This window comes from Tachysurus vachellii, chromosome 6, assembly GCF_030014155.1.
Source record: "Tachysurus vachellii isolate PV-2020 chromosome 6, HZAU_Pvac_v1, whole genome shotgun sequence".
Classification (NCBI taxonomy): Eukaryota; Metazoa; Chordata; class Actinopteri; order Siluriformes; family Bagridae; genus Tachysurus; species Tachysurus vachellii.
Window position 1 is genome coordinate 28,117,510 of NC_083465.1, and position 25,787 is coordinate 28,143,296.

Here is a 25,787-nt window from a genome sequence, read left to right on the forward strand (position 1 = left end):
AGTGAGTTTATGTGATTGTGCGCGAGTGGCGCTTTGTGAGCGCGCGCGCATGCCAGTGCATTGGTGTACGCGCGCGCACTGGAAATCATTTCGTTTTAGACGTCCTAGGAGTTATTTATAGTCTAATTAATATAAAAAACCTAAGGAAATGAGCACGTGATCTAAGCACCTCACGAGCAGTGCTTCCACCCGCACGCGCGGTATAACGGAGATTTTCTCTCTCTCTCTCTCTCCCTTTCTCTCACTCTCTCTCTCACTTTCTCTCTCTCTCTGTCACTTTCTCTTTCTGTCTCTCTCTCTCACTTTCTCTTTCTGTCTCTCTCTCTCTCACTTTCTCTCTCTCTCTGTCTCTCACACACACTTTCTCTCTCTCTCTCTCTCTCTCTCACACACACTCTCTCTCTCTCTCTCTCTCTCTCTCTCACACACTCTCCCTCTCTCTCACACGCACTTTCTCTCTCTCTCTCTCTCTCTCTCTCTCTCTCTCTCTCTCTCTCACACACACACACACACACACACACTCTCCCTCTCTCTCACACGCCACTTTCTCTCTCCACACAACAACCTGCACTCTACGGACAGAGAGAAGAGGAATCGCCCGCCTGCTGGGGAATGTTTTCCTACGCATGCACGTGGAGAATAACGGATTTATCAGGCGGGAGCTCGTGCGCAGGGGAAAAGGCGGAGAGAACAAGAGGAGAAAAAAATAATAACGGAGACCTGCAACGAAAACGCTGTTCACACACACACACACACACACACACACACACACACGCACAGAATATCACACACACACACACATATGCACACACCGCGCGCGCGCGCGCAAAAATCCTTCAAGAGATGAGCGCGAGGCTTTTTTGAAATCCTTGCGCGAGCGCGTCCCAACCGGCACGAGCCGTTGGGCGTTTAAACTGTAACGGAAAATAACGTTCGTTTCATTTCTTTTATTTCATCGTGTTTTATTTCGGTCGTCGCTGCTGCTCTAAAACACACAGAAGGACTACGGAGAAACGCCGTGTTTGTGTTCGCGTGTCACCATGAAAATACGCCACTACAGTAAGTCACAATTCACATCAGTTCTCATTATCAGCTACATTTTAGCCTCCTTTTATGTAGCATAAAAGCTAACCATCAATACCAAAAATGGTCCTGAAGCTGTCTTTAAAGTCTCTTTAAAGAATATCTCTGCTACATATGATAACATTATTATTAAAAAAAAAAAAAACATTATTATTTATTTTTTTTTTCAAACTAAACAAATGATAAATGTTTGTAAACACGGCTTTGTGCGCGCGCGCGCGCGCGTGGGGACTCGATATCTAACATACTGTATATATATATATATAATATATAATATACTGTATATAATGTGCGCTTTGGTGTGTTGATTATACAGTTTAGTCTCCTTTCCAGTCAGCTGTGTGTGTGTTCTGTCTTCCAGGTGAAAGTTTGCCAAACAAGCAGCTTGCTGTGACCCCACAGAGCTTCTTATTTGTCTCCTGAACTGAAATAAGAAATAAGAAGGAAGTTTCATGATGAAGAGGAGACAGAAGCGCGTGCTGCAGATGGCGTTTTTATTCACTCTGGCTCTTATTTTCCTGCCCAACGTGGGTCTGTGGTCACTGTACAGAGAGAAGCACCTGATGAAGGCGCACGAAGGAGACGAGCAGGTAAGTCAGTGGCAACTTCCGGTCCGTTTAGAGTCCATTGGAGAAATGGACCACCGTGAAGCACAGCATCAACTTGGTGTATTGATGCTCTGTCGTCACACGGTGACATTGTTAACGCTCCTGCGGTTACGATGGAACAAACCGACATGTCAATGATCGTGATCATGAAGAAGTACCGTCGTTCGTTTCAACAGTTAACAGATTGCTAATCTGGTGAGAAATATTGGAGATGTTGGTGCAAAGCCCCAGAATACAGTGACGGTATACAAGGAGGTTCACCAGACGCTTGTTTAAGCCAGTTATCGATCTACGAAATGATGAACATGGTGAGTGTGAAGCTCTGGCAGCTGATCTCTCTGAGCAATGTGTACATCTTTCTGGAGATAAAGCCAGGTATTTGAACTGCATTATGGGTAATGTAGGGAAACTGCATTTCATTGGGATGTAAATCCTGGATGCTATTAAAGGTATTAATGCCTGCTTACAGCATGAATTCTGTTGAGCAAAGTTTTAACTCGACTAAACGATTTCTTGCCCGTTTCACATCGGTTCCTGACAAATATGTCTTTTTTTTTTTTGTACTCACAGATTCGACACTTTTAATTAGCATCCTGATATAACACGCAGCCAAACAGAGAACACAAATAACTCGCTGGTAAAACGGAATTTAAAGTTTTGAATCAATTGGTAGATCATTGCCTTCTTGAGTTAATACCTGATTCGTGTGCTTCCTCTGCTGAATTGCTGCTCATGGGACTTCATACAGTAGCGCACTCAGAGGTCAGCACTATCTGTGCTCTTCTACATACATGAGCTCATAGGTTCCCACAATCGCCTAGCGTCGCTGAGATCGACGGACGAGAGAGAGTAAACACCTCCGTCTCAGAAAGCACAGATCATTTTTTGCTCTCGCGGATATTTATGGCATTGCTGGGATTTTTACATGTGATCTCCGGCTTGGAGCCCAGTGTGTGGAGTTTAATATGGAGTTCTATGACATTACTAAGACTGACTTTTGTAGGATAAATGTGTGTATTTGGTTTTGACTCCGTTTCGTTACCGAAGTCATACGTGTGCTATACGCGTGAAGTTTTCTTGGTTCTAGCAACGACTGAAAGGGTTCTTGAAACTCGACAACAACACAAAATATCACATGGTCATGGATTCGTGCAGAGTTTCAGCATCCTGTCTGCTCACAGTGATGATGGGTGATATATAGAAGTCTGTTTGAGTTTCTGAATCTGTTTGTTTTGTCTCATACTTTAATTTTTTACATTTTGTTTTTGCGGGCCACACGATGACAGCCAATTCAATCCATTCGATTCAATCTTCATCCAATTCTGATGAACAGAAGCTGAATGTTGACAGGGACAGAAATATCACAGGTTCTTTTACAGGGATTTGTCCTTTCTGCGTCTGCTCATGTTCTGCACCTTAGCTAAGATGAATCAGACGGATCTGACATGCTCGCCTAGGCAGAAATCTAGTGCAATTAGAGGAGGTTTGACAGGTAGGTCTTCCTGCTATTAGCCCTTTACCCTGCTTTTATTCTCTGGCTAGAACATTCTAAAGGCCTCATAGTGCAGAGACACTTCATTAATGACATTCTATGAATGGGAAAAGTCTTGTGTACTGTAATGAAGTCCGAGACCATATTTTTAATATACGAGAAGACCATCCGAATGAACGTATACATGAAAGGTGGATGAAAGAAAGAAAGGGGCGTCTGAGATCAGACCCGTTCCCTAGATTGTATCACACGTTTCCTGAATCAAACAAGAACTGGAGTTTGCAACGAGGAAGAAAAATCCCTTCCTTTTATTGTGCCTATGTAAAGAAAATTGACAGCTTAGCTCCAATACGCCCTGGAGAACACCAGTGACTAACTCCCCCTGTGTTTACCCTCCTTTGTTGGCCAGGAGCAATTACTTGTGATTGGATCAGTCGAATCCTCTTTCATTGATACTGGGTGAAGCTCAGCTGCATACCAGTTCTGAGAAAATGCCAGATGACGAGAGATCCGAGTCCTGCCACTAAAGCTCCTGTTTCCTAAGAAGCCAGTGTAATTCTTAGTCATTTTTCCTCTCTGATTTCCTTTTGTTTTTATTCTGTGAGCATTACACAGAATCGTCTGCGGCCCGTATCACTGAGCGCTAAACAGTGCGTGTGTGGTTTCACACAACGTCACCACTATGAGATGGACAGCGTTGATAACCGTGTGCCAACACAGATAACCTTTTCTCAGTGTTTTAACGAGGACTGAAATCAGCAGCAGAAAAGGCGACAGAGTTTTACACAGAGCTGGACTACACACTCATCCCATCTGAGTAAGTCAACAGCCAGACCTGCCCTTTACTGCCAGATAGCATGACGATAACGAGAGCGTATCAGAAAAGAAGGAGGAGGAGAAGGAACAGTGCCGCACAGCCTCATGCATTTTCAGCCGGCTCTCCTCAGATCCTGTGTTAATCCACCCTCGGTTACGTCAGGCCAGATAAATGAGGAACGCTTTTGTCACTTTCCATTTGCATGCATAGTGACAAGAGGAATAGAGATGGAGTAATTGCAATTCCCCTTGGTGTCAAAGCAGAGAGACGCGTTATGGTAATGGACAAGTCGAACTGACACTGGGGCTGATTTTGGGATGATTTGAATAGAACACACACACACACACACACACACACACACACAGACCAAATCCCACAACGAGGCTGAGTAATGTTTTGTATAGCAGGAGTTTGCATGAAATTATAGACTGGAAAAAATGAAGTCTTGTCGTCCCGTCATGAGAAATTCCCAACCAGTACTTTTAACTCGCTGTGACACTGCGGTAGACTTGAGTAATGGACTGCTGGCTGCGATCATTTTAACAATAGTCATATTATCCCGATTTTTGTTAGCACACTTACAGTCTACATTATTCAAACATATTGTTTTAGAGACATGGGGTAACCAGGATCGACGAGTGAGGCAGAAAGAAATGTTTATGAAAGTGGCAAAATAATGCTTAGATATACAAGGAAACCACACATCCTCATTTACAGTACATATATCCCTATACCACATTTCATTTATATATCATAGACATACATATACTCCGTGTGGGCAAAAGTATGTGCACCCCTGACCATCACACCCACATGCGGTGCTTTTCCAAACTGCTGCCACAAAGGTGGAAGCACACAGTTATATAGAATGTCTTTGTATGCGGTAGGATTCTGCTTTCCCTTCACTCCAACTAAAACATCCAAACCTGTTCCAGCATGACAATGCCCTGGTGCACAAAGCAAGCTCCATGACAACATGGTGTGGAGGTTAAGGTTGGAGTGGAAGAAGGTTGGAGTCTTCTGCATAGTGCCTTGACTCAACCATACAGTACCATGCTATGAGGCGAAGTGTAACTCACACGACATCACAGACATGCTTGATTTCACTAAGGTTTTTTTTGTAGCTGATTGAACAGAAATCTCCACAGCCACGCTCCAATATCTAGTGTACAGCCATCCCTAAGGAGTAGAAAAGCTTACAACAGCAAAGAGGAGTAAGATGCTCAACAAGCACACGAGTGTGACGGTCAGGTGCGTCCACATCCTTTTAAGGCCATCCTTAAAAATATTCTTGTTTGCCGTAACCCGACCGACCATGTCAACTTAGGACCGACTCAATTATTTATTTTTTTTTGCTTTAAGTCCGACCGACTTGCCGGTTGTAAATACAAATAAAAAAGCAATAAAATAAAATTTATTCATAAATATATAATATATTTTAGTAAGTATTGTAAATATATAAATTTCCCAGGCCTACATACAAACGAAGGCTACGTTCTTTCTTTTAAATAAAAACCCGTGACGTCATCTATGTTTACACTTTCGGTTAACGGATGTCACACTATGGCCTGTGCGTTCGCTTCGTCTCATCCTCTCATTCACTGTCAGAGTCAACGCCATCGCGCTTGCGGCTGCAGTAAACAAAATGTTCGCGGTCACCGTTCCAACAAATTTGTTTGTGGTCTATACCACAAATTTGTTTGTGGTCAGTGACGTCACGATATGCTAATTTGTTTAAATTCATACCTACGTAATCACCATCACCAAAATTGTACTTTTTTTCTTTTTTAAATTGAAACTTGAAAAAAAAATATAGACCTACCTACCGACCCTGTTACTGTTACTGCAAACCAAAATATTTTTAAGGATGGCCTCATCATATAGTATGCTGATTTTACTTTAAACAACTTTCCATCCTGAACATCCAGCTGGCGAGATACCTCCTACTGTAGGGTGTGAAAGGTTCTCATTAGACGAAACCTTCTGCAAAGATGTGCACAACCATAACTGGAACTGTAGTATTCCTCAATTCTAATAAACCTTCTGCCACGTTTTAGCGTTGATTAAAAAAACCTGTAATAAACAGATCATTATAGATCATAATGGCTTAAATCTACACGCTCTCCATCCACATATGAGTTTGATCATATAAAGATGATTTTTTTTTTTTTTTTTCATTCCCTTGTCATTTGCTTTTACTGAGCAATACACTGTTGCTCAGGCAAATGAAGAGGCCACATGGAGCCACATGGAGTTACTGAACTGAATATCTAATTGAGCTGTACGGGGATGGAATCACATGCTGGAACCTAATGGAGCAAATTCATTTTTCCATCTGTTCACTTAATTCATCACCATAAGGCTGTTTTGCAGTAATTGTGCTTTCTTATGTACGGTGCTAAAAATGATAATTACTTCTTTTTTTTTTTGGAATGATTTTTTTGGCTCTCGGTCTATTCACGTTTTTTTTTTTTTTTTTTTAATGTGCAGATGTGCGTTTTATTTGCACATTTTATTTCGTTTTCACAGCATCGTCAGCGCATACCACACACCTTAACTTGACCGCAGTAACAACAGCCCAAGCGTCTTTAGAGAAAAAACATTTAATTTTTGATTACTCTGATGCGCCTCATGAGGCGATTTGAAGCACCATCTCCCAGATTAAAGAGCATTACATACAGCATGTGTGTTATGCAGCAGTGGAAGGTGATATGAATGCACTTCATCTCCACCTCATGAAACAATGCGAGATGGACCTATCGAGGCTTGTGTGCTCCATTAAGCTAATAACTATACTACAGGAGATGGAAAACCTCTTAAGCACCCTTATTGTTCAATCACTCCTGCATTTTAACAAGGAGATTTGACCCACAGTGCGATGCATGATTATACACCATAACCGTCAGCATTTCATCTTCAGCCGCCGAAGCAGATACGGATGAAAAAGGTTCTCTCTCGTTCTTGTCCGATCCACGTTATTTATCCTGTACTGTGAAGAGAAACGCTGGAGTAAATTTATATCCACTTTGACTGACTCCTCCACCCAGGCGATTGTTATTCAAGGAGAGCGAACCCTCTTTTGTTTTATGGCTCTTCTTCAGATCGTGTGCAGATTTATGGCATTAAAATCCACCGCACAAGGTGATATTTGTCATCGCCATAACATAACAGCAGTAAAATGAGACAGTGGGTTTAACTCTGTCTGAAAACCTGACTTTAAAGCCTGCAGGCTGGTGAGTCCTGGCATATTACCGCCGTTTCGTGCGTAACAATCAATCGCGACGATCCGAATGCTACTTGTTTCCTGTTAATAGTGCTAAACAGTATTTATGATCTTTGCACTGAGCCACAGCATTTCATTCATAATGAGAATCCTTGTATTGACTCATGGTGCTGGCACACAGTGATGGACATGGATATCAGGTATGAGAATACAAAAAATACCGTTCAGAGTGTAGAAAGAAAATATAATCGATGTAGGAGCATATACAGAACTACGGAGTCTAGTTGAGTGACAAACCAATTTTAATAGCACCATGAATTGTACAATAGGAACAGTTGCCTTGAAGTTCTGTATTACATAATCCTAATGAATTATATTGTGCTTTTGTACATTTTATTATGTAACATTAGGTGTACGGACAGATTAGATAGATGACTAGTTCAATGTAGTTTTTGGATGTTCCTTTCAATCAAATGAATCAGCTGTATATTGCCTATCTCAGGCGTCATCGGGTATCAAGGCAGGATACACCCTGGATGGAGTGCCAACCAATCGCAGGGCACACACACACACTCTCATTCACTCACGCAATCACACACTACGGACAATTTTCCAGAGATGGCAATCAACTTACCATGCATGTCTTTGGACCGGGGGAGGAAACCGGAGTACCCGGAGGAAACCCCCGAGGCACGGGGAGAACATGCAAACTCCACACACACAAGGCGGAGGCGGGAATCGAACCCCCAACCCTGGAGGTGTGAGGCAAAAGTGCTAACCACTAACCCACCGTGCCCCCCAGCTGTATATTAGTGCAAGATAAACAAGTACAGTGATACCTTGAGATACGAGTTTAATTCGTTCCGTGACTTTGCTCGTATCTCAATTTGCTCGTATCTCAAAGCAATTTTCCCCATTTAAATGAATTGAAATCCCATTAATCCGTTCCAGCTCGCAAAATTCCACTCCAGTTGTTTTGTTTATGTGTTTCGAATATAAAAAATGTACAGTACCTGTATTTATAAATGACAAATATTGTATAAAAACATACAGTAATAAAAGAGAATGTTAAAAAAAAAATGGTTTTACTATAAAGTGTATTATTTACCTTGGAGATCAGACGACTTGAGCTAACGGAAGATGCGCACGGAGGTTGAGGGAGGAGTAAACAGGAGGAGTAAACAGGAGGAGGAGTTAGGAGGAATTACACTTTCACTTTCGTTCACTTACTCGCTACTGTACACTCTTAATGCTACTGTACACTCTTAATGCTACTGTACACTCTTAATGCTACTGTACACTTAAATGGAACTTAACTAAACTTCACTAAAATTAACGAACTTAACTAAAATTCTCTTAACTTAACTGAACTTAATTGCTACACTTTCTGTTTTCTTTACATTCATTTTGCTTAATTTTCTTCATCGCTTTTCTCTTCACTTGTTTTTGCCTTTTTTATCACGCTTTCCTCACTAACATCTGCCGGTCGTTTTAATAAAAACCTGTCCAAGGAGGTTTGTTTCTTCCTCCCTTTTATTCACTACCGGATGTTCGTATCTCACCCGTGGCTGTTGGGGATCTTTGTTTCGGCGGCGGCTCGGATGCTTGTAAAAATTTCTTCGTATCTGAAGGCAAAAATTTGGTCGAATCACAGCTCGTATGTCAATGCACTCGTATCTCGAGGTATCATTGTATTACCTAAGCAGTTTGTCCTAGGTAGCCATCGTCACTGCTGTGTCTTATTACCTGTGTTTTTAACACATCAGGAAACACGTCCAGTGCCCTTTAGTCTTTTTCAGATGTAATGGTTCACCAGCAAGCTCTTCCCTCTGCATTCAATCGATCGCTAGGGCCTGTTGGTTTTCTTTCTCCGAAGTAATCACATCACCCTTTGTTTATCCTCCACCTCATAACCGAATTGTGATCGATTGAGAGCATGTCTCATACTGTCTTGGTCGTAACCCTGAGACTATGAATCAAACATGAAGGAAGATGCTGGAAGGCTGTAGTTGGAATTGCAAATAGGGTCTCTTACTTGGAAATGATTCACACTGTGCTATGGCTAAATACAACCTGCTAATGCTATTACTTTTTTATCCTGAAAGCCTAATTATAACTGCGGACCAACATGAAATGTTCTTGACAGCAATCAGAAAGAGCTTTATAATTGTCATCACTCGTGTCTTTTACCTTAATTTGAGACCTATTTGCAGATGAAAGTAAAATTAGCTTTGAACATAATGTAGAACATAGAGTATTAGCTGTTTCACTGATCTGTAATAGCAGATCTCTCCATTTCGTTTATAGCCAAGTAGACGTCTACCTTCTCGCATCTTTTCTTTTTTTAAGATTCTTCTTTTTGCCTCTATAATGAATTCACCTCCGTTTTAAAACCGTCTTTGCATTTCTGTTCATTTATTTCATATGGGTCAATGAGTAGAGGCCTTATTCAGTGCATGAAGCTATCACAGCACATTAAAAGTCCCTTATTTAGTTATTAGCATATTTGTGCGTCGTTTTTAAGAGTGAGCTGGTTTAATTAAATCCCAGCAGAACACATTTGAATCCTTAATGGAGAAAAAAAGGAAACCTGAGCTTAGTTTTTCAGCTGAGCTGATCTGAGTTTCTGTTCTGTGTGTGAACTGAAAAAAGCAGATTAAATATGTATGAGAGGACTCGGCACTGCAAGACGGATCAGCCAACTGACCTGGGAACAGTGAAAAGGCAGTATTCTCGCTGCACACACATTATTCTCCTAAGTCAGAATAATAAAAAAAAAAAATCACTTGGGCCGGGTGTCTGTGTGCCATCGGATATGGGGGGGAGTGGGGTGGGGGGTGTAGTTTGTAGGGGAAACAAGTTTGAGCTCTGAAAAGTGCAGTCAGTGGATAGATTAGCGTGTGTGTGTGCTTCCTTATCTCTGATAGGCCATGTCTCAGTCTCAGTATGAGTTGCTGCTTGGCCGCTTGCCTCCTCTCATTCCTAACAGCTTTGGCCCGAGGACTGCACTCTGTCACACTTCATGCACTTTGCCTATTTGATGTTAGCCATCTCACACACACACTGCTTCTGAGATCTCCTTTCTGGGCCGGCATCGATCCCTTAAACACATATGATTTAGTTTCTCACTTTAATTTGGCTTTGTTTATTCAGTGGGTTCTTCTGTACATGCAAAGAAAGAAATATAAAAAAAAATGAAGAGACCACATGTAGCACCTCAGAGAGTGGGTTAAAGCATATAGCAAAAACAAAAAAAATGAAAAAAATCACCAAAGCAGATTTATGAGTGGTTATGACATGGTGGACGCTCCTGCTGTTTTTCGGGGTCATTAGAAGACAAGCTCTTCTTTTCTTTCTCTCCTGCGTTCCAGTTATTTATGGCTTCTTGGCCACTCATGCAGCTGATACTAATTACACATGACTGTAAAGATTAATGGAGGACCTCTGTCTGACGCATCTGCCAAGTTTACCTTTATTTGACCTGACTGATGGATAGGAAGCTGCTTCAAAGATTTTTTAAGGATTCAACAGATCTCTCTGGTCAGTGCCGATCACATCGGATTATGCTTGAGTTCATATTGCACATTCATAAAACATTTCAACATTGATATAACACACATATTGAACATTTATAGCTCGTTTCGCGTCGACAGATATGCAGCTCCGTTTGTCTCACGGTGTCTTGCATGTTTCCATCAGCTCAGAATGGCGCAATATCTCTGTGCTTGTTTCTAATTACTGCTCATTGTTGGTAGAGTTTGTGACATTTACATGCAGAACATTTTAGTTAACACAGGAACTCACCATTGTTTTCATAGTCAGAGTGTACATTCAGTGTACAGAGTGTACAGAGTGTCCTTGGATGTCTTTACTGACATCCTAAACATTTCCCTGAGCAGTGCTGTGGTTCTAACATGCTCAAAGACCTCCACGATTGCCCTCGTGCCAGAGAAGTTTTCAGTGTCCTGCCTCAATGACTGTCGACCCATCGCACTCTCCATCTGGCCCTTACTCGCCTAAACAAAAAAGAGACATATATACGAGTGCTGTTCATTCGACACAATCATTTCTCTGCATCTGATTAAAAAGCTGCACCTGCTGGGCCTTAAAGGCAGGGTCTCCGATTTTTGAGAAATGCTTCAGAAAACTGAGTCGGGCTGAATAATAAAAAAAAAATCAAAAACAAAATTCAAAATAAACGTGTAGCCAGTGAGCAGAAAGGGCCCTTGTCAATATGGGTGGAGAGAGTGTTCAGTGCACATTGACATGGAGGATAAAAACAAAGAAAGAAAGCGAAGAAAGACTTACGATAAGGTAAGAAGTAGGACGTGTTAATATAGGATCAGCTTTCCAGCGCTGGAGAGAACTGAAGGAGCAGGAAGTTGGTCACATATTCACAGATTGGAGTTTCCTGAGTCAATAACTCCTGAGCTAAACACTGTTACTACACAAATAACACCTCTTTTCTATCGTAGTAATGTAGAGACGCAGCTACAACCGTGTTTTGTGTAGTAACAGTGTTTAGCTCAGGAGTTATTGACTCGGGAAACTCAACTTTACTTAAGACACCGAGGTGCTTTTTTCCTTCTCGATAGGTGAGTAACGTTGGTTTTGCTTTGTTACACAGAACTAATATATGTCTTTGTCCTTTACATGATTATGCTTGTGTGTCATTTTTGCTTGTTTGTTTATCTACAATCGTATTGTTCTTCCCTTCAGCTATGATAAAGACACATTTATTTCCATTAGTTGCCTGGGTTACGTATGTATGTGTGGGCGGAGCTATCAATACAGGGGTGGGACCCATTTGGGTTAGGGGCGTGTTTGTTTTGCTGATTTCAAATGTCGACATTGGCTTTCAAACATCGGAGACCCCGCCTTTAACGCCTCCCTCTGCATATGGAGGCTCTACTTCCTCACTTGGACACCTCAGTCAATCGGAGGTCAAACAGAAACTGCAGCACCACCACACTGAGCACTGGGGCCCCTCAAGGCTGTGTGCTCTGTCCACTGCTGTGCAATCTGCTGACTCACGACTGCAGCAATGCACAGCTTGAACTACATCCTCAAGTTTGCGCTGACACAACTTTGGTGGGTCTCATCAGCAAGAAAGATGAGTCAGCATTCTGACAGGAGGTGCAACAGCTAAAAGCTTGGTGTAGAGCCAACAACTTGTCTATGAACAAAAGTGATGGTGGTTGACTTCAGGAAAGCAGAGCGTGACCATTTGCTACTGAACTTTGACGGATTCTCTGTGGAGATTTTTGAGAGCATTAAATTCCTTGGTGTTCACTTGGAAGATAACCTTTTCTGGTCCCTCGAAATCAGCTTTCTCTACTTTATGGGCTGTATGGGCTGTTCTAAAGAGGGACTATCAAAAGCATCCTGAGCAGCTTTATCAATGCCTGGTTTGGGTATTGCACTGTCTCAGACCCTGCAGCACATGGTAATAACAGCTGAGAAGATCATTAGAAGCTATTTTCCCTCCATCACAGACATTTATATCACAAGCTGCATCTGCAAAGCCAAGAGCATTGCGGATGAACCCACACAGCGCTCACACAAACTACCTCTTCTACCTCCTACCATCTGGAAAAAGGTACCAAAGCATTCGTTCCCTCAACTAGACTGTGTAATAGCGTCTTCCCCCAAACCAACTGACACACACACACACACACACACACACACACACACACACAGCATTACATTTTAAGGCTACTAACTGCTTGTGTTTACAATCGTAGCATCTTTTGGTTTCTTTACACAACTACAGAACTATATACCGGTCACTGCTGAGTGAATACTATTGCTCAGTGGTGTATAGTACTGCATCTCCTGCACTGTCATCTGTTTTGCACACTTGCAACTTCATCTAAAACTTGTAGAACTATGTTAATGTACTTATTTGTAAGTTCTGTGTTGTTTTATGTAGCACCAAGGTCCCGAGGGAACGTTGTTTCTTTCACTATGCACTCCACAGGCTATATATGGTTGAAATTACAATAAAAAGAAATCGATGGGACATTTAAACTTTCAGTTTGGATTTACTTAAGCCATAAATTTCACTCTTGAATATTTGTTGGGGGCACGGTGGCTTAGTGGTTAGCATGTTTGCCTCACACGTCCACAGTTGGGGGTTCGATTCCCGCCTCCGCCTTGTGTGTGTGGAGTTTGCATGTTCTCCCCGTGCCTCAGGGTTTCCTCCGGGTACTCCGGTTTCCTCCCCCGGTCCAAAGACATGCATGGTAGGTTGATTGGCATCTCTGGAAAATTGTCCGTAGTGTGTGATTGTGTGAGTGAATGAGAGTGTGTGTGTGTGCCCTGCGATGGGTTGGCACTCCGTTCAGGGTGTATCCTGCCTTGATGCCCGATGACGCCTGAGATAGGCATCTTTCTTGCCATTAATTAATTAATTAATTTTTTGGTTAAAAAAATAAAAATAAAACTCAGTTAACTATCTATTTATTTCAGCATCATATTTCAGAGTGAATTTATTTCTCCCTCATGACTAAGGTTACTTATTTTACCTTTAAGTCTGATTTGACTCACTTTGACCCCAAAGTCCTTCAAAGAGGCTCATTAAATTGTACACGAGTCTGACTCAAGGCTGTAATGAAAGAGTGCCATATTTCTGTCTTATTAACACCATTTGCATGCTAATTGTCAAATTGGATGGTAATTGCAGGATGAAAATTTTTAATGTCTTCCTGAAGTACCGTCTCCACTCTCCCACAGTTGCAGTGAGCTGTGATGGAGTTTTAATTGCTGCATTAAGAGTTAAATTGGGTTTTAATCTTATTTGTTAACAGACTGGTAACAAATACCTACAGGTACTTCTGCCATCTTTCCATGAAGAGTTTAGAAGAATACTCTGCTATTCTTTTTAATCAGATGATGTCTATATTTATCTGTCTGTCTGTCTGTCTGTCTGTCTGTCTGCCTGTCTGTCTGTCTTTCTGCCTGTCTGTCTATTTGTCTGTCTGTCTGTCTGTCTGGCTGTCTGCCTGTCTGTCTATTTGTCTGTCTGCCTGTCTGTCTATTTGTCTGTCTGTCTGTCTGCCTGTCTCTCTATTTGTCTGTCTGTCTGTCTGCCTGTCTGTCTATTTGTCTGTCTGTCTGTCTGCCTGTCTGCCTGTCTGTCTATTTGTCTGTCTGTCTGTCTGTCTATTTGTCTGTCTGTCTGTCTGTCTGTATGTCTGTCTGTCTGTCTATTTGTCTGTCTGTCTGTCTGTCTATTTGTCTGTCTGTCTGTCTGTCTGCCTGTCTCTCTATTTGTATGTCTGTCTGTCTGTCTGCCTGTCTGTCTGTCTGCCTGTCTGTCTATTTGTCTGTCTGTCTGTCTGCCTGTCTGTCTGTCTGCCTGTCTGTCTATTTGTATGTCTGTCTGTCTGTCTGTCTGTCTGCTTGTCTGTCTGTCTGCCTGTCTGTCTATTTGTCTGTCTGTCTGTCTGTCTGTCTGTCTGTCTGTCTGTGTCTGCCTGTCTGTCTATTTGTCTGTCTGTCTGTCTGTCTGTCTGTCTGTCAGTCTAATCTACTGTCCCAGGCAGTAAATGCTGATCACTGACACTCACAATGCAGCAGTTTATTAGGTGCAAAAGGTGAAAGAAGGAGTCTTTGAGAGTAAAGAACAAAATAGTAAAAATACGGTCACACAGCCTTTGCTGCGTCGAGTCTCGGGATTAGAGATCTGAGCCCAGGAAGCTGGCAGAGTGCAGTGGTTTAGGGAGCGTCGTCTTCCATAGAAGTGAACAAACAAGGGGGAAAGAATGCAGCTAGTAATTTGCCAGACTCGCCTTTACCTGCTCTGAAGTGCTGCACTCCATCAATCTCTCTCTGCAAATCCAGGAGGTTCTAGATTGGCTTCCGTTGCTCTGATATGTTGGAGAAAGGTTGCCCCGTGGACACGCTACCACCCCAGATACCCAAAACATCGGTGGTGCTAAACCAGCTCTGTCCATTCAGTTCAAAAATGGCTGATTTCACTGTAACACTATAAAAAAAAATCCCTGAGTATGAACCATTACTGCAGAAACGATAACACATTACAGTAGAGTGAGTGCATTAATATTAACCTATAATTTATGTTATAGCCAGAACTATGCACACCTTCTGACCAATCAGGTTCAACCATTCCATCACGCTAACATGTGTACCATATAATACAGTGATACAGGCTGGTCAGATGCATTAATACAGACTCAAACCAGGTGACTGCATGCTCTAAGCAGGACATCTGTGTGACAGCTTTGTCCAGTACTTTATTTTGGTGAGTGTTTCAACATCCCTGCGTGTTCTTGATTCCATAAAGGTCATATGTCGTCTGTGTCCATTAATCTGACAAGTAAAAGGGGACGAGTGTGTGTGCAGCAGGTAGACAGAATTAGAGCCGTCACAAGTACAGACTTATAACAAAAAATTCTCAACGAAAATTTCACACAAGCAAATATGCAGTAAATGGCGCTCTAGAAGGAGGTCAAAAATACACATCATTGGTAAAATTGTAAAACAGTATTTGTGTATTTTATGAATAGAACCTGTATTTTTAAAATAGAAAATTGCAGAAAGTAAATAAATTTTAAAATTTTAAATAATTTTTTTTTAAATGAAAAATGACATTGTGCCTATTTAGCATTTTTTTTGTGTATCATAAACACGATATTTACTGTGTATCATAAAACACACAATACACATAAACTATGAATAAAGTCATGTATCTGTCTAGTCCCAGGTTATATTATAACCTATTCCTTTATATTATAATTCACTTTTCTTTTTTTTTTATAATGTGTTGGTAAATGTGAGAGAGATAGATATGTTCAGTATATAAACAATAAAACAATAAGAAAGGAAATCGGCATATTTTACTGAGTTTAAAGACTAAAATCCATTGTTTCATCCAAAGAGATTCGGTAGAGTCAGAACAGTAAGTAAAGCTTTGCTATTTAAACACTGCATGGTTCGCACCTGTGGCGTTGGGAGATTGCATTGATATCAAGGTCTGTAGGCGTGAATTGCCATGAATCCACAGGGGTTGGTTTGTAAGGGTGGTGCAGGAAGTTGGTGGTAGTTGGTGTCACAGAATTCTCTGTATTATGCTCCTGTATTACTCCTCGTTCAGACTGTTGTCTTCTCTATACAAAGTAGAGTGTGGAACTTGTCCTCCTATGTTTCGACATGGTCTATTAAAGCCATCGTTTGTGTCCTAATGTCTTAATCCTTACATTCATCACTTGATATCCTGAATGAAATCTAACAGGTTCTCATGACTTTATTTATTATTATGTAGCCAAAGGTTTATCCCAAAGCTTTTACATAGGGTTGAACTCAGAACAATTTTGGCTATATACCATATATATAAGTATTCTTTGTTTAAACTTACATCCTTGGCACATTGTACATTCATTCATTCATTCATCTTCTACCGCTTATCCAAACTACCTCGGGTCACGGGGAGCCTGTGCCTCAGGCGTCATCGGGCGTCAAGGCAGGATACACCCTGGACGGAGTGCCAACCCGTCGCAGGGCACACACACTCTCATTCACTCACGCAATCACACACTACAGACAATTTTCCAGAGATGCCACTCAACCTACCATGCATGTCTTTGGACCGGGGGAGGAAACCGGAGTACCCGGAGGAAACCCCCGAGGCAGGGGGAGAACATGCAAACTCCACACACACAAGGCAGAGGCGGGAATCAAACCCCCAACCCACACACACACACATTGTACATAATTACTGTTTAGCTGCTACTTAGCTTACAATTAAATATGAACAATATTGAGAGTATCTATTGAATTTAGTTCGTGGGTCTGTCTGTGTGCTCGTATCCGTGTACCATCTGCTGCTTGCTCATCTTGTAAGTGTCTGCGACTAAGAGTGCCTGCTAAGTGAATAAATGTAAAACTAAAACCCAGTGGAACAGAACATTATACTGGCAATAACAACACATATTTTTTTTGAAGAATGGCCCCATTTGGCAGCACTTTTGTCGACGTAAAGATTTCAATCACTGACATTCAGAGACGAGGCTGGTACAGCTGGTACTATGTGGTGACACGACCCCCCCTGTGTGTCGGCTGTGTGATTGACAGCTCGCTTTTTTCTTTTATTTCTCTCCATCTCTCTCTTTCTCTCTCTACCTTTCTTTCTCTCTGGTTCCCTCTGGCCCGGATCTGTTCCCTCGCCGTTCATACTCTTCGTCTGGCGTCTAATGAGAATTATCCAGCTGACAAAAGGAGAAAAAAAAATGATTTTCACTCTGTCAAATTATACAGAGAACTCAAATTCAACAAGGAGTAGAAAGTAAAAGCTTCAAAGCATGTGCTTCAAATGTGACTTCAGATGCTTCCGATTCTTGAAGCAAAATTTTGTTTTGTTGTGTCACTTCTGAATAATTAAGCAGAGACGTTTTTCCACCAGTTTCTCTGTACAGATCTGTAAGCGAGCACCATCCACATAAGCACAGCTCTCTTATGTGTCTTCTCCTCTGTGCTATTAATTTACACCCTACGCCTGTCTTTATCTTTCATCACAAGGATTACAACAGTGGGCCTCATTTATAAGGCTTTTAAAAAAGTTGTCCAATTTAGAAAAGTTTTACAAACGCTGGCAGTTAATGGCTGAAAGGCAGAAGTGGAAGTTTTTTTTTTCTAAAATAACAATAAACTGCTCATTAGTTTTTATTGATGTTAGTTTCTTTCTTTCTTTCTTTCTTTCTTTCTTTCTTTCTTTCTTATATATCTAATTTAGATCGAGACCCCTAAGCTCTTCCTTAAGTCACCGTGGATAAGAGAATCTGCTAAATGCTGTCATCATAATGAAAAATAGGCCATTTAACATGGAGAGTATATTACTTATAAATAAAAGTGCAGTAATCCATGCAAATTATACGAGAGCAAGTCGATCAGTTCAGGACCACAAGCAAAAGCCTAACGTTTTTCTTTTCTAATTTACAGACTTAACACGAACGCCAGATCCCTTGTGTAAATTCTCGTAGAACAATTTACAAATAAATCTGTTTGTATCCAGCTTGAAACACTCAGCTTGTTCTCCTGAACTTCCCGAGTGTCCTTTCATGCCGTCACACATTGTGAAGAAACCTCTAACTCGCAATACATCCACCCAGACCCTTTTGTGTGACCTTATAGATCAGAGAACCCAAACTGAGGCTTGTCCTCATGCTGAACCTTGCTGTCCTGAGATTAAAACTCCTGCATCTCCTCCTTTCGCCTATATTCGCCCTCTCTCTCTCTCACCTCCTTCACCATCTTCTCCCTGAGATCCTGAACCTGGATCCCCAGACACTCCTACTTCTCCTAGGCTTGATAGCACTGAGTCTGGTTATTTTTTTACTGAGTTTATGATTACAATAAACTGCGTGTTAACTTATGTTTACACTTTGACTCTGGTATGGTTATTTATATTCCCTTAAAACTATTACAACATCTGGGTCCTATTCCCATATAGTCGCTGTCAGGCGGAATCCTCGTATCTCCAAAACCGTTATTTTTTCAGGAAATTTAAAAAACACCGTACCTTATCTGCAGTGCACAGGGTTTAGTCCGCGTTGCAGTGGATTGTCTTGCGCTAAATTCCTGTCCTCAGACGAGCACCAGAACTAGCGGGGGGTCAAGATTTTTTTTTCTTTGAGCCCAGTGTTTTGAAGACATTTACCTCAGAAGACGTGTTGATTCGTTGCGACTCTTCTTGAGGAGAAATATGCCGTGAAGCTCTCCCGCGGAGTGAGGAAGAGGTGGACAGTTGAAGTGTCCAATGGAGTTATGAGATTTGCGCTCAAGCTATTTTCAAGACTTTAGATTGGTTAATAACTTAAAAAATAACAGACCCACGTGGGGACTGACCAATAGCATCGATATGTGAAAAAATATGAAATTGACCAAATTTGGACATACGAGGTTTCCGCCCGACAGCGACGTTATGCTTTATGACATCAATCATAATTTTTTTAAGGATTAATTCTTTAGTTTTGGGGCATTCTTAAGTTCCAAGATTTTTCTCAATAGTGTCATTTCTGTATATGACCAAGCTGGAGATGTGCTTCAGAAAATTCAGTCATTTATACCTCTTGTCTACGATCATCTCTAGGGACTGGCAGTGAATCTTACTTTGTCATTATCATTTTATAGTCCAAATCTAATATTTATCTAGTCTTTCTTACTTTCTGGTTTGGTCATAGCCCCTCCCAGTTCCACCTGTCTGATGTTAAACTACGTATAAAGCAGTTTCTCTAATAAAACTGAACCTTTGTGAAAGCTCAAGAAAATAGCCTAGCAGATACCACCTTGAACAGACAAATAGCTTAATAATATCAATATAAAACCTGTAGACAACAATATGAGATTTGTAGGTTTCTGTTCAGAGTACGTGTTCAAATAAAAGATGTGATTTCATTCATGGAAACAGTTCCACATCTATTTAGTCACTTTTTAACTGTGAGTCATTCAACTTACCATCTATGCTCCAGTGCGCACATAGCAGGTTGTCACACAGAATCTGGAGAAACTGTTTGCGTTTCATTGTGTTCATTTGTTTCCATGGCTCTGAAATGAGATCAACAGAAAAAAAATGGAGGTTAGAAATAGCTGAGAGATGGAGAACCATTGAGAACCTGAACAACGTCCTGTATTCCTTTATAAGGAAGAGAGTGTTACGTAATCAGCACTGTTCCTTTACACGTCATGTGATGGAATGTTGTATAGTGTGAAAGTCACCGATTCAGGTCATTACGGAGGTGTGTGAAAGCTTCTTTAACACCACACAAAACTGACAACTCTGCCTTTGTGAGTCTAATAGTACAGAGCTACAGTAGATGGCTAAAATTCAGTGCGGACAGAAAGACTATCACATCTGGTCACTTCTTTGTATCATGTTCTCACGTCTGTTACACTTTTGGGGGCCACTGACTTCATGCTAAAGACAGAGCAAAAAAACACAGTGGAATATACACACACAGAGGGAGAAGAGTCGTCTCACATGTAGATTAGACTTGATATACTATAACAAAGAGAAAATGAATTTCATATACACATCTTGTTATCCAGTACAATGAGTTACTGCTCTAGCTAAACAACTGGGTCAATGTTTTTATAGCAAGGGTAACTCGGATAAATCGGGAACATGGTGGCTGAATTACATTCATTCATTCATTCATTTTCTACCGCTTATCCGAACTACCTCGGGTCACGGGGAGCCTGTGCCTATCTCAGGCGTAATTGGGCATCAAGGCAGGATACACCCTGGACGGAGTGCCAACCCATCGCAGGACACACACACACACTCATTCATTCACTCACGCAATCACACACTACAGACAATTTTCCAGAAATCAACCTACCACGCATGTCTTTGAAACCCCCGAGGCACGGGGAGAACATGCAAACTCCACACACACAAGGCGGAGGCAGGAATCGAGTGTCAGCGTGGCTGGATTCACGATTACATGAATTCCACACATAATGTTTCACGTCTTAGCCAGAGAACAAATACATGCCTGTTTAACGAGAACGCTGTCAGTGACTGCTAGGACATTTCCCTGTTTGACCACCAGAGGGTCATCTGGCAGGACTGGACTTATGTCATTATTTGAAGCTTGGTTTGTTCTTGTCTTGATGTATTGGTTACCCACATGTGTTTTGCCCCACCCATTCCATTGTCCTGTTTCCCACCATTTTTTGTCCCTAATTCGATGTCCTATTTATACTTGCTGTCGAGTGTTTGTCAGGCCTCAGTCTTCATCTCTGTTTTTATGATCGTCTCCGTCTCACGTGACTCCCTCTTGGTTTCTGTACGTTCTTTTGAGTTTATTTTGCTGTACTTTGTGTTTTTCCCGGGTTTTCCTTTTTTTTTCAATAAGACGTCTGTTTTTATCCTACATTCGGGTCTAATTCTGTTCTGTGGGCATTTATCAAGTCTTCCTGCCAGAGGCTCAGTTTGATCCCCACCTCTGGTGGCATAACATTTTCTGACAAACGCAATGAAAAGCCATCACAACTGTGTCCTTTCTACTCTTAGCATTGTATTGTTTATCAGAGCGGCTAAATCAGATCAGTCGTTATTTTTGTGTAACAGTGTCATCAGTCATCTGATCAGATCATATTTCAAGCTGTAGCATGAATGAACACATAACTGTTAACATGCTTCTTCTAATATTCTGTTGTTTACATTTACATTTACAGCATTTAGCAGACACACTTATCCAGAGTGACTTACAACTGAGCAATTGAGTGTTAAGGGCCTTTCTCAGGGGCCCAGCAGTGGAAGCTTGGTCCTGGGGTACAAACCCATGACCTTCCGATCAGTAGTCCAACACCTTAAGCACTGAGCTACCACAGTTGTTTCTGTATTAGGGTAGTTTCTGTATCAACAGTAGACACTTTTAAATCAAGATTAAAAACACATCTGTTTAACGCTGCATTTACTAAATGATCACTGTGCTGCTTCACAATGACTGCACTTTTATCCTAATCACTTTTTACTCCTGTTTTATTCTTTTTAACATATTTTAAACTGTTTTTATTGAAATCACATTTATTTTCTTTAATTGTTCTTTGTTTTTATTATGATTTTATCGTATGTCTTATTTTTACATTCATTCATTCATTCATTTTCTACCGCTTATCCGAACTACCTCGGGTCACGGGGAGCCTGTGCCTATCTCAGGCGTCATCGGGCATCAAGGCAGTATACACCCTGGACGGAGTGCCAACCCATCGCAGGGCACACACACACACTCTCATTCACTCTCACAATCACACACTAGGGACAATTTTCCAGAGATGCCAATCAACCTACCATGCATGTCTTTGGACCGGGGGAGGAAACCGGAGTACCCGGAGGAAACCCCCGAGGCACGGGGAGAACATGCAAACTCCACACACACAAGGCGGAGGCGGGAATCGGACCCCGACCCTGGAGGTGTGAGGCGAACGTGCTAACCACTAAGCCACCGTGACCCCTTTATTTTTACATATATAATATATATTTTTTTTCTCTCTTATAAACTGTTTTCTAATTCCCATGTAAAGCACTTTGAATGACCTCTGTGTATGAAATGTGCTATACAAATAAACTTGCCTTGCCTTGCCTTGCCTAGGGGCTCACACACAGGGACTGGAATAATAATTCTTCTTAATGAACGCTCCAAATAATTCCAAAAGATAAAAAGTGTGTTGTTTAACAATGTTAAGTGTTGTTTAACAATGTTCAGTGTTGGTTAACAATGTTCAGTGTTGTTTAACAATGTTAAGTGTTGGTTAACAATGTTCAGTGTTGTTTAACAATGTTAAGTGTTGGTTAACAATGTTCAGTGTTGGTTAACAATGTTAAAACATATCATTGTATCATTGCATCAATGTTAAAACATATCATTATATTTTTGTCTAGATAGTGTTTTTTAATGTATTTGGAATGAGACTGGGTTGTAAGCACTTTGTTTGTTTAAGTTTGTAAGTTTAATGCTTAGGAAAGTCTTCAAGACCGACGAGTTCCTCCTTTCTGGCTTGTTGGAGAGAGAGATAAAGAGACAGAGAGGGAGGCTGGTGACCAAATGACTTGTCCAGCTATTAAAACACGCCACATGCCTTTCATAAAAAATATGAGACACTGTGGTATAAGTGCAATAAGACAGTATTCAAAATTGAGGGACCCCTAAGGGTACATCACGTAATTTCCACAAAACAACACGGCGTTTTGGGTGTTATTCCTTACTCATTAGATTCTTTTATTCTCTCACTCACCATGTTTGATTAAGAAAATCCTCTGCTTTTTAGCCCTCATTCCTTCTCGCTTTCATTCCCTTCTCTCGCGGTTACAGCATGAGATTGTATCATCTACAAGTAATTACCCATTTCAGCCAGTTTTGGTGGTAGGACAATATTCATTACGGTCATATTTTTAATGTAAGACGAGACTGTGCTGGAGGATAACTCGAAGCCAGAGAAAACTTACTCAGTCTGTTGTTTGATGATCCTGCTTATAGAGTCATTTGCTGGTTATAGAGTCATATCATTTCTACCCTAACTCTGTGTTTGTGGGAGGTGGGAGGTGGGTGGAAACCAGAGAACCTGGATGAAACCCACAGAGACACTGGGATTTTTTTTTATATTGAATTAAAGTGTGATGATCTCAGATCAATTTTGGCAGAAATTTGAAGATTTAGCAGATTTATATAATCACGACTGAAACCGTTCCTGCCAACGAACCACAATATATTCTTAATATACTGTAGCTATTATAAGATGATGATTTTTTTTTTTTTTTTTTTTTTTTTTTTAAAGACAACATGAGTCAGAAAGTGCATGCAGATGATTTCAGTAATCTCAGTAAGAAGCCCTGAAATTTAGCTTAAGCACCAACGTGTCCTCAATGTATCGTTTGGACATCGGTGGCGGATTTAAGTCGACAAATCTGCAAGTCCTAATGTCATTTGAAGAAACTTGTAACACCCTCCTTCATCTCAGTTAAACATTGTTCCTGAAAGACTGTGACCCAGATTCAAATTCCTCATTTCCATTTCTCAGATATTTTTCTCTCCTATCATACGGTGCCTTTCTGCTCGTTCGCGTGTAGCCGGTTGTTATTTCTAATGTTTGGAGGCAGTGAGAAGGTCTCCTGAGCCTGGAGTCATTTACTTTAAAAATGCTTCCACTAAACAGAGGAACTCAAAGGCGTGGGTAATAAATCCAGTGTGTCTCGCTCGCCTGGTGCTAATACTTAATCAGCTATCAACCGGCCTCCGAGTGCTCTCCACTCCAGCAAGTGCCCTCGGAAATGAATTTGTTTCTTAAATTGGATGAGTTTGTATCTGCGCTTTAACATCGTATCTAATTGGCCTTAGTGGGTAGTCGCATGCACTTCACTACCTTTGAAAGATTCCTGAATTAAAAAGGACTTTTATCTTGTCACTACATTCCTATTAATATGCACCACACGCATGGCTCATCATAACATGTGCTATGATGATTAAAATAAAAGCAGTCACTTATTAGTTCCCCTTTATCAGGTATTCTATATTACTTCAGTTGCGTATTTTCCATTCAGGTTTTTTTTTTATTCCACTGCAGATGTAAAAGAGGAACCGGGAGCTTATAGTGTTTATAGTCCACACAGTGATTTCTCCTCTTACACAGAATAAAATTCCAAAGATCAAGACACGGCAAGCAGAAGTGTCAGTGACCGTTCATATCCTCAGGTCCTCTGGGCCTTTTTTGCCTCTGTGTAAAGAATATATTTAAAATGTGCTGACTTCAAGCCGTGTGGTGATGGCATTAGATTAAGAACAGGAAATGAGCCCTCCAGCAGCGAACAATGAACTGATCTGCAGCTCTTTTTATTAATCCTTGAAGACCAGGACAGGACTGAATATCTGCATAGCAAATATATTGACCTCCTGGCTGATGTGCATTATTACTGCATTGACTATCAATTATTATTATTACTATTACTATTATTATTATTATTATTATTATTATTATTCATTCATTTTCTACCGCTTATCCGAACTACCTCGGGTCACGGGGAGCCTGTGCCTATCTCAGGCGTCATCGGGCATCAAGGCAGGATACACCCTGGACGGAGTGCCAACCCATCGCAGGGCACACACACACACACACACTCTCATTCACTCACGCAATCACACACTACGGACAATTTTCCAGAGATGCCAATCAACCTACCATGCATGTCTTTGGACTGGCGGAGGAAACCGGAGTACCCGGAGGAAACCCCTGAGGCACGGGGAGAACATGCAAACTCCACACACACAAGGCGGAGGCGGGAATCGAACCCTGACCCTGGAGGTGTGAGGCGAACGTGCTAACCACTAAGCCACCGTGCCCCCCTCTATTATTGTTATTATTATTATTATTATTATTATTATTATTATTATTAACATTCTGATGAATCAAAGTGTTTATGGTGTATAAGAATAAGAAAAGAGATTCAGAGGTCTAAATCTTCTAATTTTATGAGAACTGCTGTAACCCTGCCAGTAGTTTTGCCTCTTACAGCACGGTTAAACAGTGCTTTTTTGCTAAAAGTCGATGTACAGAGCTGTCACATTACTGAGGTGTTTCATCATCAGACACTCACTTGTGCTGTTGTGTTGAACTAATTCATGTTTAAATACGCTGCGTTCAACCTACCTCAGAAGTGCGCAGCCTGAATTATGTCTATTTTGAAATAAATAAATAAACCAAGGATGTCATGGTCAAGAGTGCAGCAGTGGCACCTTGGTGGTGTCAGGATTTAATCTCACAACCTTCTGGGCATCATTTAAACCACTGAGTGTCCACTTTCCACATGTCCTACCTCATAACAGTGAATAGGGTGCAGATGGTATAATGTCAGTAGCAGTGGTAGTTCACTGGAAAAGACATTAAACTTTACATTGGAAGGGCATGACATCAAATACAGTTTCTGCCAAGCTTCCACTTGAGCATGGCCAGTAACCCTTAACTAATAAATGAGATAAATGTAAGTCACTGTGGTAAATGCCTGTATGTTGTTTGATCTATAGCAAATACAGAGAGATGTCCCGCTGC

The 25,787-nt window shown here is 41.2% G+C and overlaps 1 protein-coding gene across 1 annotated transcript in view; it reads left to right on the forward strand.

The window, feature by feature from the left end:
* The first annotated feature begins 904 nt into the window (after positions 1 to 904).
* Positions 905 to 25,787, forward strand: part of galntl6 (polypeptide N-acetylgalactosaminyltransferase like 6) — a 250,994-nt gene continuing 226,111 nt past the window's right edge. Inside the window, exons 1-2 of the mRNA XM_060871463.1 lie at positions 905 to 1,059; positions 1,445 to 1,673. Coding sequence (XP_060727446.1) covers positions 1,536 to 1,673 — 138 coding nt within the window. The 5' untranslated portion in view covers positions 905 to 1,059; positions 1,445 to 1,535. The remainder of the gene's footprint in view (positions 1,060 to 1,444; positions 1,674 to 25,787) is intronic.